This window comes from Procambarus clarkii, chromosome 40, assembly GCF_040958095.1.
Source record: "Procambarus clarkii isolate CNS0578487 chromosome 40, FALCON_Pclarkii_2.0, whole genome shotgun sequence".
Lineage (NCBI taxonomy): Eukaryota > Metazoa > Arthropoda > Malacostraca > Decapoda > Cambaridae > Procambarus > Procambarus clarkii.
The window spans coordinates 30886551-30899656 of NC_091189.1; the positions used below are offsets into that span (position 1 = coordinate 30886551).

Consider the following 13106-nt stretch of genomic DNA (forward strand, 5'->3'; position numbering starts at 1 on the left):
ACATAAACAGAAGTGTTCAACACTGATTTAATTTTATATATTGACAATAATTTTAAACTTTATTGACTGAGGCTACATGCAATCCATCAGGAGCTGACTGTCCACACCCTTGCATTCCACTGTCGCAATGTCCTGAGATGCGGAAGCTACTCGAGAAACCGACCTTGGAGAACATCAGTGCTCTTCGGCGAGCCACTTGTACTTATGAAACAGATCCCAAGGTAGGCTTAAATACCTCTTGCTTAATTTGATGTCATAAGTGATGTATAGTCTTTCAAAACACTATTGCTCATGGGGGAAACTGGACAGTAATTCATATTTTACAGGTGTGTTGTCCGTCCAAACCAACAACAACTCCACCATCCACCCCCAAAACCTCATTGTTGCCTAGGAACTGCGGTCAGGGTGCAGACCTCGACAAGGTCGTTGGAGGAACAGCTGCGCCTTTAGGTGCTTATCGTTGGATAGCTGCATTAGGATATTCAGGTTAGAAGCACTGATACTAGTAATTACACGTTAACCTATAGTCATGGTTCTGGAGATCCCAGTCTACAACCTGATCTGTTGATCAGATGTGGTTCTGGGAATTTTTTTTATTAGATTGCTTGTTTGATTCCAGTGTAAAATAATCTAAAACAAATATGGTGATAATAATTATTTATTTCCGACGCAGAAGGCAAATGTTACAAAATGTAGCTGAATGCTAATTATAAAGATTTTGTTTTAACACTTGCATGTTTTGAATTACCATTTTGAAACATTATCATTTGTTTTATATAGCCTACTTACAAACGTGCATCTTTATATTGTGAATATATATATATGAAGATGTACGTTCCTGGAAACAGTTTTATATTATAATTGTATCATAAACAAAATAACATATAGGGAATAAATAGTTTTTTCTCCTAGACATGACAAAGATGTAAAATACATTACAGGAATACCTTCATTTTAAATAGTTTGTACAGGTGTGAGTGGATGGATTTGATTGACTAACTATCAAGGGAAAGCGCCAAGCCATTACGACTATATAGCTTGATTGAGTGGGTGGGAGTTGGTGAGTTTGCTATATTCACGAGACCCTTCCTACTAATGATAGGCTGGGAATTAAGGACAACAATAGGTGTGATCAATGTATTGAAATTGAGAAAAATATGTTTTTTTTTGGGTAAGTAAAAAAATTTGTTCTTGTAAACTGGATTACAGACACTCTTAAAGCTTTATGTGGATCAAGCATTAGAGTTGATTTAATGAGGTTTTTAATGTTTCATATTGACATAAAATTCAAGAAAATTAAGAATACAATTATACTACTTTCTAATTATATTTTTTGTGTGAGAATAGGCAGGCAGGAGGGTTACTCAGTAGACAAAATATTGACGTTCTTACGAGGCAGGATCAACTACATATAACATTTTGGGTTTAAGGCTCATGGCCCACGATGGTATGCATCATTGGTTTACTGATAATTGTATAAACTATATGTAATGTAGTATTTTTCCATTATAAATGGATGTAAATATGATCTTTATATTGTATATTATTTAATAAAGAAAAAAGTTTGCGACAGTGGACGTGAGAAAGAAGCAAAGTCTCTGGATCTGTCAGTGAATAAGTGAGCTTGTAGTAAATGCGTAAAGATAACTAGCGTGTAGATTGACCAGACCACACACTAGGAGGTGAAGGGACGACGACGTTTTGGTCCATCGTGGACCATTCTCAAGTCGATTGAGAATGACTCATTCTCGATTACGCAATCGACTTGAGAATGGTCCAGGACGGACCGAAACGTCGTCGTCCCTTCACTTTCTAGTTTGTGGTCTGGTTAACATACTTTAGCCACGTTATTGTGACTCATCGCCTGCATAACTAGCGTGTAATTTAAATTATTTTGTATTAAATGAAGTTGTCAAAGTTTCGTTATATAATCGAATGCTAAATAATTTATTAATTGTTATTGTGAGAACTGGTCAACCCTACAAGAGTATTGTACATCTTAATTATTTTTAAAACTTTTCAGTGGTTGGATTCCCAGGGATAGAGTTCCTTTGTGGGGGGTCAGTTATTAACGAGAGGTACATACTGACGGCTGCGCACTGTGTACACTCTTCTGCATTAGCTGGAAAGAAACTGTAAGTAAAGAAAATTGTCTTTAAGCATCAAACATGAGTAACAAAATTTGTAGATATTATAATTTACAACTGATAGCATAATGTATGTCCCGTGGGATAAGTTTGGAAATTTTCATTTGTTGTTTATATAATATGGTACAGGCATTGTACTTTAATCTTATTTGTTCTTTTAGTGAAGTCATCCGCTTAGGAGAATGGGATTTAAAAAGCGACCTAGACTGTCTAGGTATCGTCTGTATTCCCCAGGCCCAGGACAATGCTTATGAAGAGGTCATAATTCACCCCAACTATAATACTAGAGTACAATTTTCTGATGATATTGCTCTCATCAGACTCAACAAATCCATCGACTTGTCTACACGTAAGTGAATATTTTATCATTTTAAGTTTTCTTTATACTGTATAGTCATATATAGTAGAGAGTTCTCATATATTCTCCACTAAATTTTTTTTAAGTGAGCTAAAACACACAAACTCGGATATATAACAGATTTACAGGTTAGACTTGGAACCAATTCAAGACTTCGTAAACACCACAACGAAACACACACACGGGGCTGGGCTGGTAAGGACCCCCTTACCCACTTCTCGTGTAGTTTCTGAACTCAACTTGTTTTTATCTTTTGATCACGACGTTGAGGAAGTAAATTTAAGAGGGGAAAGGGGTGTGTGCGTGTAAACTAAAACGATAGAATATATGGATTGGGTGGTACATGAACATGGAAACACGTTTGGAAACTAATTATGCAAATAAGCCGCAAACGTTAGAAGGAATTTGTTTAACGTCAGAATAGTGAATAAATGGAATTCACAAAATTCACAACTCTATAACAAATGTGTAAATATTTCATTCAAAATGTGTACTACTAGAATTTTTAGCCAAATGGCCCCAATTTGCTCATAGATGGTAGTAAATGTGGGTGATTGTAACCTTTCCACCGCTGCCTTCTGGTTAAGGGGGCATATCATTCTAAATCGTTATAAATTAAAAGTTGTTCAATTTGCTTATAATTTTTTTTATGAAATGGTTATAGAAAGGGCTGCAACTGGTCCAAGTTTCACCATCACACCCTAAACAGAAAAGGAGAAAAAAAATACACAACGTATTATGCAACGAATGTTCAACATTCTCAAATAATCTCAGGGAACACATGTGTCAACTAAAATGTCTACTATGTGCTGTAGAAGCACAAACTCTTGTAATAATTGTAATATGTATGTGCAATATATTTATATTTAGGATTTTTTTGTTTTCTTTTCTTTTTTTGGCCAATATTTTTTTCTCGTTTGTTATCAAGGGATTTGCATGAAACCTGCACACCTTGCTCAATGGATGCCTATCTGCAAGGGTGCCAATTATGAACGAAATCTGTCGAAGTCAAGCTCAGCTACAGGTGGCCGAACTTGGATCTTTATTTTACTCTGGAAAGTAATTTACGCCTTCAAATTACTTCAGAGCTTTCATTTATTAATCAATTTACATGCAAATTACACCTTATATGTAGCGTTTGTGCTTCTACAGAATCTAGTAGACATTTTAGTCCAAAGTCTATTTGTTGATTTTATAAAAATTTATAAATATCATATATTGCATATTTTTTTAGAAGGGTAACTTTGAAAAATTATATTATTGCACTAAACACTTTTTTGATAAAACTGATCACTAGAATCCTTTATTATGTGTTTAATTTAATATCTGAGTGTTATAGAAATGATTTTAGTTGACACATGTGTTCCCTGAAACTATTTGAAAATTCGTTGCATAATTCGTTGTTTATTTCTTTCTCCTTGTCTGTTTAGGGTGTGATGATGAAACTTGGACCAGCTGCAGCCTTTTCTATAACCATTTCATAAAAAAAATTATAAGCAAATTTAACCTCTTTTAATTTTACATTGATATGCCCCCTTAAGGGGGTGCAGGTTAAACATCAATTATGACACTATAGCTCACCACATATGTCAGTTGATTAGCTTAGAGACTGTACCTGTGGTCGGTCTCGAAGTAATTGATGATGCAACAATATACATTAAATTTTGTAATTAGCTTATCAAGACTAACTTGATTAGCTAAATGAATTTTGGGATTCAGTCCCTGAATCCATTATATGCCTCAGTAACCCTTTCCAGTACCGCCCACAGGATGGGTATAGGGTGCATAATAAATGAACTAAACTAAAACTAAAGTGAAGTGGTAGAGGCAGAATCCATGCCCAGCTTTAAGGGTAAATATGACAGAGCCATTAAGGTTTGGGGCCCATACACCAGTTGGTTGAAGTTAGTTAGTTTAGTTCATTTATTATGCACCCCATACCCATCTTGTGGGTGGTAGTGGAAAGGGTTACAGAGGCACATAATGGGCTCAGGGACTGAACCCCACAATTCATTTAGCTAAGCAAGTTACATTCTTGATGAGCTAGTTACAAAATTCAGTATAAGTCGTCACATCAAAAATGGGTTCGAGATCGACCACAAGTACAGTTTCTAAATGTTGGTTGAAGGTGAAGAGGTGGATCGAGAACCAAAGCCCTCACACCAAAATTAGGTGGCTACACACACACTCCCACTGTCCAACAGAACACATGAACAGGATGTCACCAGCATAAGGTAAGCTGGCGAATACAAGAACGTCATATAAAAACTAAACAGTAGGAGGCCTTTAGGACCATATATACCCCGTTTGTGAGACCAGTACTAGAATATGCAGCACCGGCATGTAATCTGCATCTCGTGAAGCAAACATGAAACTTTATCAAGTGCTGAACCTTGCAACACGGTGTTCTGTTTTGAGAACAAATTGTGGAAATTGTCTCAATCCTCAATCCCAATCCTGGTTGACCAATCCAGCAACCAGGAGGCCTGCTCGGGGACCGAGTCGCTGGGACATTGAGCCCCGAAATCATCGAAAGGTAACCGTAAGGTAAGGTTAGGTAGTGGAGAGACATTGCATTTGGGAGGAAATATGATCACCACATACAGCCTCTTTAAATTTATAAAGTAGGACAAAAGGATATGGTGGAAGCTGGGAAATGCAATAGTCGTAGAAATATAAGGAAATTCCAGTAGTCTGTACTAATTTAGTTTGCAAGTTTTATCAACTACACTGCAGGTAGTTGATAAAACCACTTCCATCCACAGCTTGAAAAAAATATACCACACATCAATTGGATACAATATATATTGAGAAATTTACAAAAGGCCAGGAAGGAAGACCTACAGAGCTAGATGTCACCCCTTCATATTGTTAAGAACTAATATCTAAAATTCTCTCGATGAAAATTGGTATTCGCAGAGATAATTCATTAGGGTCGCTCGCATGCCGCCAGGATGAACTATTTTTTTATATTTATTTTTACATGCACGCATGCAATTAAATACAATAAAACAGAATACAAATGTGACATGCAAGCAAAGAATGACAAAAAAACAAAACAAAGTAACAATCAACAAACCAAACATAGAAGCACTGGCCTGAAGGATCGACAACAAAGCACAACACGAAAACAAATATACAGAAGAATACACAGGAACAAAGCACAGAATCATCTGCCTGAAGGGCCGCCAGCAAAACAGGAACATGAAGCACCAGCAATAAGATAATATGGCAACAAGCAATACAAAACAAACAAAAAACACAGAAAATATGTACAAAAAAAAAAAAAAATGACAGGAACAATCTAAGAAGCCGCCGAAAGGGCCACCGCAAAACACAAACACAACAATAGCACAAACAAACCGAAACAAGCCCACGCAGGAGCCAAGAGGAAACATCCACACGCACATTCACACACACACAACGTCATTCCCCGTGCACGCAGGCACCGGGCAAATAGAGCACGGACTACTGATACTTTTCCGGAAACTGAGATGCCGGGGAATCATATACAATACGCCTCCCAAAGCAACTAGGCGGTCTCCGGAACCTAAGGACCGTAAAACACATTTGGCCGAGGCATGAAGTCCGGCATACCCTGGACTAAATACTTATCTCGCAGAACCCAAACGCAAGTAGGATCCCACGGAACCGAGAACACGCACTCAGTCATGTGAAAACTCATAGTGGAAAAATCATGCACTTCCCCTGAGGCCAAGACGATAGGAAAGGGGTCCACTTCAGGGGGCCTGGTAGAAGATGGCGCACACAGAGGCACACCAGGGGGCGCACATTGCTGCACACCAGCGCGCTCACTAGGACCTACCGCGGGCTCCGCACAGGCCTCCACACTACCCACGGGAAGATGCACCCGCTGGGACCACCCACGTCGGGCATCCTTCTTCAGCACCATGACGATGCCACGGCCAGCACCAGCACTCACAGCATCGACAACAGGAGGAGCAACCACTTCCCACCGCGGAGAACCGTCCACCGAAGGCAGAACTAAAGGCACTGCAGAGACGGGCGCCTACATCACCAGCATCACTAGGCGCATGGACCTCCGCCACCACCAACTGCGCAGAGTGCGAAGCACCCTGAACCACCCTCTTGATAGTTAAAGCCTCACTGTCACTGAAGTCACCCACATCAGCCCAGGCAGAAGACGAACGCTGGGAGCGCTTGAGCATCGGACATATATCATTCGAGGCGGAAGCGGACCCAGAAGCACGGGCCCCACAAGCCGGGCGGACGGACGCACGACGCAAGACAGCAGCAGCCTCGAGCACAGGGGGAACCGGGCCACACACAGCAGGAAGTGCGTCTCCCACCCCACCACTCATCCCAGGCGGGACACAAGTCGAGGGCGCAGGGCCGCGCGCAGCAGCAGCAGGAGACGAGGACAAGGAGGGTGCCGACGACGCACTGAGAGCGCCTGGAAGATCCACGGGAGCAGCTGGAACAGCGACCGGAGCAAAAAGAACCTCCTTCGGCGCCTCAACACCCGGTGGCGTACACGGAGACGCAGGGGGGGAGCCTCAGCAGCGATCGGGATGCCCACCTCCTCACCCCTGGAGTCCTCCTCCACAGGGAGCGGCAGGAAATCCTCTTCCTTGAACATGTTCACAGGAGCAGTCGCAGCCTCACTGCACCCAGCAGCCTGATGCCCCAACATGCTACAACGAAAACATGTCCGTGGTTGCCGGGCATAGTACACTTGGACGTAGTACCCTAAAAGCCGGACAGAAGATGGAATGTCCAACCTCAGGCGCATCCCTAGGGTACGAATGTTGGTCCTCCCACCGGTATACTTGCCAGAAGAAAGCGTGTGCAGCCGCACACTAACGACGGCGCCAAACCACTGGAAGAAGCGCCGGAGGAGGGGTCTCGGGAATTTCCAGGGGGGCCCCATGGACACTCACATACGTCATGGCACCACTACGATCCGTAATGGACACAGATCCGGTGCCATCCTGCAGCTGCAAGGTACGTCCCTTGTACCTCCGGAGAAAGTCACGGTACACCGTTTCGCCCACAAACTTTATAACCACATGGTGAGCGGTTACCAGCTCCACACCATAGATGTCCATTACCGGGATACGGAGCACGTCACACATGACATGCTCCACTACAGGATACCCCGCACGACCAGTAAACTCCAATCCCACAGAGTTGACCCTCACAACAGGGGAAACATGGCCGCCCATCGCAAAACTCGCCACGTCCACACCAACTAGGAGGGAACAGCAGGGAGGGTAGAGACACCCACACCCCCTGCCGACTAAAGTGGCAAACATCCCAACTACCAGAGAGGCCAGGCGACACGTCTGCACCTCACGGCAGCTAGCGTGCAACTCCCGCCAGGATGAACTGGTTGTTTTTGCTGAGCGGACGTGCTCAGGTGTTGCTCCCCAGTTGCCGACCTGAGCATGGAGGTGGTGGTTGAAGGTCATTCCTGTGGCCTGTGTGGTAGGGTGCACCTTTGATTAAAGATGGGGTCCTTTCTGCCTCCTCTTAAACTAACATCTTCGGAGGGACTTTTCGATGCCTGTTGACTATGCAGCGATTGGTAGTGCACTGGTTGACTTGCTCCTTTGTGACAATGACAGACCCGGTGGGTGTGCAGTTGATTCAAGATCGCCGCGTTGTAGTGAAATTTGTTCGGTCGGAGGTGCTCCGGCAGTTCCTTTGTCAGCGTGAGGGTTGCACGTTTTGAATGCCAGATGGTGCCGGTTTGGTGCGTGTGGTGAACTTGAGTGTAAAATTGACGTAGATGGCGGAGCGTGGTGCACGTTTTAAATGTCGGATATGATCTTAACCCAGCGGTTTGGGTGATATGGGAAGGTGTTAAGTGTGAGGTGGAATTTAGTTTCCGCTGGGTATTTTAAGGGACTGGTTGCTGGCATCAGGACGCTGACAATGTTTCTGATGCGGGATATCCCATCTTTGTTATCACTGCTGGGATTTACACTTTACACTAACCTGGGGCTGCCGACGAGGCGGTGTGTGGGGTTGAGGCTCCGGCTACTGGGCTTTGTGTGGTGCCGTCTGTGCCGGTGGAGGTTCGCAGTGCATCACCTGCCGTGGTGGTGATGGTGATCCTGGCTTCCTGGATTGCGTCCCCGTCCACAGTGGTGAGCGTTTCTGGGGCACTAGCTCCACCTGTGGGCTCTCTGGACGTGGGGGGTTTGCCCGTCGTCTCGGGAGGCGTCTCCAACTGCTTCTTCATTGGAGGATGTGCCTTCCCCTCGACGCCTACAGGACACGTTGAGTTCGGATGAGCTGGTCCCTCAGCAGAAACGTAGGAAGAGGACTTCCAGGTCGCGGTCCCCTGGTGGTAAGGCCACATTGGTACCTACAGTGGACACGGGTGGGGTGGATGTGGTTGTGGAGGAGCAGGGGAGGGGGTGCGGTGATTGCTTTGCCAGTGCCTGCCCGTGAACCCTCCAGTACCAGTGAACAGAGGTGGAGGGGGGGGGAGTCGTTGACCCTGGTGCCGGTGGTTGTACTGATTTGCGTTTGGTGTTGAAAAGGGGTTCTGTGGCCCTTCCTTTTGGGGCTTCCGCTTCCTCGTCCTGATTATGGGCCTGATATACCGTTGTCAAATGACAATCTGCCGCCGACTGTATGGGTGATTCCTGGTCGTTGACCCACGTGTTCGCGGCTGCGTTCTCGTATACTACGGGCAACGTGTGCGTGAGTGTCTTGTAGCGGGTCCGTTGGTGTCTTCCTTCTTTGTGATCGTTGTCTGTGTGTGTGCGGTGTGCTGGTTTTCGTCAGTTTATTGTACGTTGCTCTCTTAGGCCTTTCCTGTGACCGTGTTCCCCTGTTTTTTCAGGTTGGAAGGTGTGGTTGTGTGCTTGTTTGGGGTTGAAGGCTTCCCCCTTAATTGCCTTCCTGTCACTGCTTTCAGTTTGGGTGTGGTTGTATGTATACTTGGGGTTGCAAGGTGCCCCTACATTTCCCTTGTTGTTGCCCGTTGTTTTCTTAGGTTCCGTGTGTGTTGGTGGTGGTAACGGCCTCCGTTTGTTTGGTGGCCTTTGTGGGTGTTTATTTTTCACTGGTATGTTTTCTTTTTATTGTGTGGTATTGGTTGTTTTTGTCGTGCCTTTCTGTTTCCTATGATGTAATTCTGTTTCCCTGTTCTGTGCGCCCTGGCGCTGTTCCATGTTGCGTGTCCTTATGTATGTATATTTTCTGTATTATGTATCAGTTTTGTTTGGTGTTTTGGCTTGTATAGTATCCTGTGCTGTTTAGTACTGTTCTGTGTATGCTTCCTTATTTTTATTGTAAATATTTGTTGCTATATTATAAAGACAAAAAATAAATAACCCGTTAGTAAGAATAGATTCCTGGTCAGGACGATCGTCCTGACCAGGAATCTATTCTTATCCGAAACACGGCCAAACGTCTCGAGACGTTTGGCCGTGTTTCGTTACATGCAATATCTCTTTACCTAACAGTAATGATCTTTTATGGGCTGTATCTTGGAGAATGGCCCGTCGTTGGCTACGGGGAGTCTCAATAATTCTAGCAAATTTCCTGTCTGTTGTAACCATCTTATATTGCTATTAAACCTTCCATTTAATTAGCAGTCAATAATTAATTTTTGTTTGTTTTAACTTTAAAGTTCCTATTTTATTTATAATTTGCCAAATATAATTCTCTGATTTTGGCATAACTTTTTTAGGAGTTTATTTGGTCTGCATTAACAAATTTTTCATGATTTTTGCATTCATAATTTAAATTGTAATGTTTTTTTCAGCATGGATTCGTGCAGTATGTCTACCACCTCAAGGTCTAGACGTTTCGAAATTTGCCCCTAAACATAAGTCCTTCATAGCTGGCTGGGGCTTCACAGAGAATGGTACTACCAGTAGCGTCCTGTTGCACGTCTTGCTACCATACTTTAGTAAAGAGAATTGCAGTATTAGCTACAGAGGAAACATTGTTGATGAACAGGTAAATGGAAACAACGTGTTTGTTTATAACTTGGGTTTTGTTACTTATCGTTCTATATAAACTTGCATTTCAGCGTATAACTGATTTTTCGTGAACATCCATGCTTACTTGTCAAATGCTGTACATAATTGAAATAAAGGTCTGTAACATGTATAATAATGTATATAATAATTCACATCGATCTGTCTTGAGGTTATCTTGTGATGGTTTCGGGGCTTAGCGTCCCCGCGGCCCGGTCCTCGACCAGGCCTCCTTTTTGTTACACACCCCCAGGAAGCAGCCCGTAGCAGCTGTCTAACTCCCAGGTACCTATTTACTGTTAGGTGAACAGGTGCATCAGGGTGAAATACACCTTGCCCAATTTGTTTCCGCCTCTACCGGGGATCGAACCTGGAACCTCAGGACTACGAATCCGAAGCACTGTCCGGTCAGCTGTCAGGCCCCATATTGCCTCGATTGTCAGAGATTCAAACCTGGGCCTGAACAATGAGATCGTCTTGCCAACCAGGCTATAGATGCTCACAAAAAAGTTTCAGAAGTAGCTAACTGGCACTCAAGTTAGATATTCAATCTTCAGTGAAGCACTACTATGGTATCTGATGGCAGTCAACCCTTCTGTCATGTCATATTAGCTGTAGCTCCCGCCTCTCCGTTAAAAAGTAGATTACTATAAAAACAATTCGATTTACCTTATTTTGGGTCTAAGATGAGAAAATACAACTACGGTGACTGCTAGAGGCGTTTTTTTTGACTGGTGGGTACACGAACATATAGATGACTTCAGACCTTAGTTTCCCTGGAACATGACCTACCAACTGTTTTACAACCAGGTCCGCAGTTACTGCTATGTAAAGAATGACATACACTTCTTTTGTATTTGAGATACACAGACGACGTGTTCTCAAAAGGGCTTTGTTCATGGGAACTGTCTAATTATCCATAAGATGGGCACTCGCCAGAGATCTATAATAGTCGAAAGTACAACTGAACGTCAGCCCATTTATTCTCCAATAACCCAGATGCTAAAACACTCGTGGAAACTAGCCACACATACTAAGCCATATCTACTTATAATGCTCACGGACATGTGCAACAGCCTAAGGTTTAAACTGATTTTTTATCTTGTGGTTTGGTTTCCCATAGTTGTGGACAGGAAGCCTGTTAGGCTTATCAATGGGTTCCCAGTCTAACGACTGATCTTATCTAGGATGTAACCCACGACAGTTTACTTACTCCCAGATATCTATTTACTGAAATGTAAAAAGATCCATTAAGTGTACTCTAAAACAATATCGCAAAGTCTCCATTTACTATGCTTGTGCTTTTGCTGAAATAATGGTTATCATGATTTGCAATCAGTAATGCATAGTTAAGACATACTGAGTTATTCTACTAAACTAGAGTAGGATCAGCGAGTTTGTATAATGCTGGAAGGTGACTTTCAATTATATTACACAAGATTACATGCTATGGTGTCGAGAGTAACGTTGTTGCGACAGCAGGGTTGCGTCTCTATATCGTGGGAAGGAAATCTTGCGTAGGAAGCCCCATGAAAGTCTTTCCTCGCATTGCCTTGTTTTTCATCCACCAACCACCACAGAAAGTATGTGTTTATTAATAACTGTGAGGGCACATATGTGATGTATTCGTCTAGATGTCTTTCTGAGGATCTGAGGATCAGATCTAGTTCCTTAATCACTAGTTAACTAGTGTAAAGACTCCCTAACCCTTTGGGGTTTCACATCTGCATTTGTGCGCGTGCGTACGTACCATATACCGTAAGTAAAACATTTATTGACATAATTTTAAATTTACAGATTTGCTTTGGAGGTATCAAAGGACAGGATTCTTGTGGAGGAGATTCTGGTGGCCCTCTAGTGATGTCAAGTACTACAGGTCCACCCTTCCTGCAGGTTGGTTTGGTGTCCTATGGTCCCGTAAACTGTGGTCAGAAAGATGTACCTGGTGTTTATACTTCTGTTTCTCACTACAGGAATTGGATTGAAACGAATATGAGACCGTAATTTGTACTAAGAATACATAATTCAAGAGTACACAAAATCTTAGAATAGGCCTATAAGAAAACTTATATACAATTTGTTCATGTAATTTGGATTAAACAAATAATTACTTCGTAACCAATAGCTGCTGGTTAATTAAGATAAAAGATTGAGATGAATGGATAGATGGATAGTCAGTGCTGTGTACTCATGAATGGATGAATATAAACCAATCCTTAGGTTTGATTACTAACGAAATTGTTACAAATTGTGATATAATGTTTTTATGGCAATTTCTTAAACATTGCTCTGAACAGAAATTCATAAGTGTGCACTACCTTGAAGATATATATATATAAAATGTCAAAACTGTTCATTGAATGTATTATACTGTAATACAGTATTGTTTGTGTATATTTTTATGAATAAATGTATTGTTAAAAAGACTTTAATGGTATTCATGTCACAGCTAGAAATAACTTAATTTCAGACAACTTCCCCTCCCCCCCCTCCCTCATTGTGTTTCCTTGTCGTGGTGAGGGGGCTCACGTACACCATTCTGGGACCGGCTATTCTCTATGCTCTTCGTCTCCTGCTTTCTCGTTGTCAATCTTCCTTTGTAGTTGTCGTTGACTCGTA

At 42.6% G+C, this 13106-nt stretch overlaps 1 protein-coding gene across 2 annotated transcripts in view; it reads left to right on the top strand.

Annotated features, from left to right (window-relative positions):
• LOC123749555 (phenoloxidase-activating factor 1) overlaps positions 1-12913 on the top strand; it is a 29162-nt gene extending 16249 nt beyond the window's left edge. For both annotated transcript variants that reach the window (XM_045731651.2, XM_045731652.2), the window contains 6 exons: positions 91-221; positions 327-486; positions 2024-2135; positions 2309-2496; positions 10271-10467; positions 12285-12913. In XM_045731651.2, coding sequence (XP_045587607.2) covers positions 91-221; positions 327-486; positions 2024-2135; positions 2309-2496; positions 10271-10467; positions 12285-12491 — 995 coding nt within the window. In that variant the 3' untranslated portion in view covers positions 12492-12913. The remainder of the gene's footprint in view (positions 1-90; positions 222-326; positions 487-2023; positions 2136-2308; positions 2497-10270; positions 10468-12284) is intronic.
• The last annotated feature ends 193 nt before the right edge of the window (positions 12914-13106 follow it).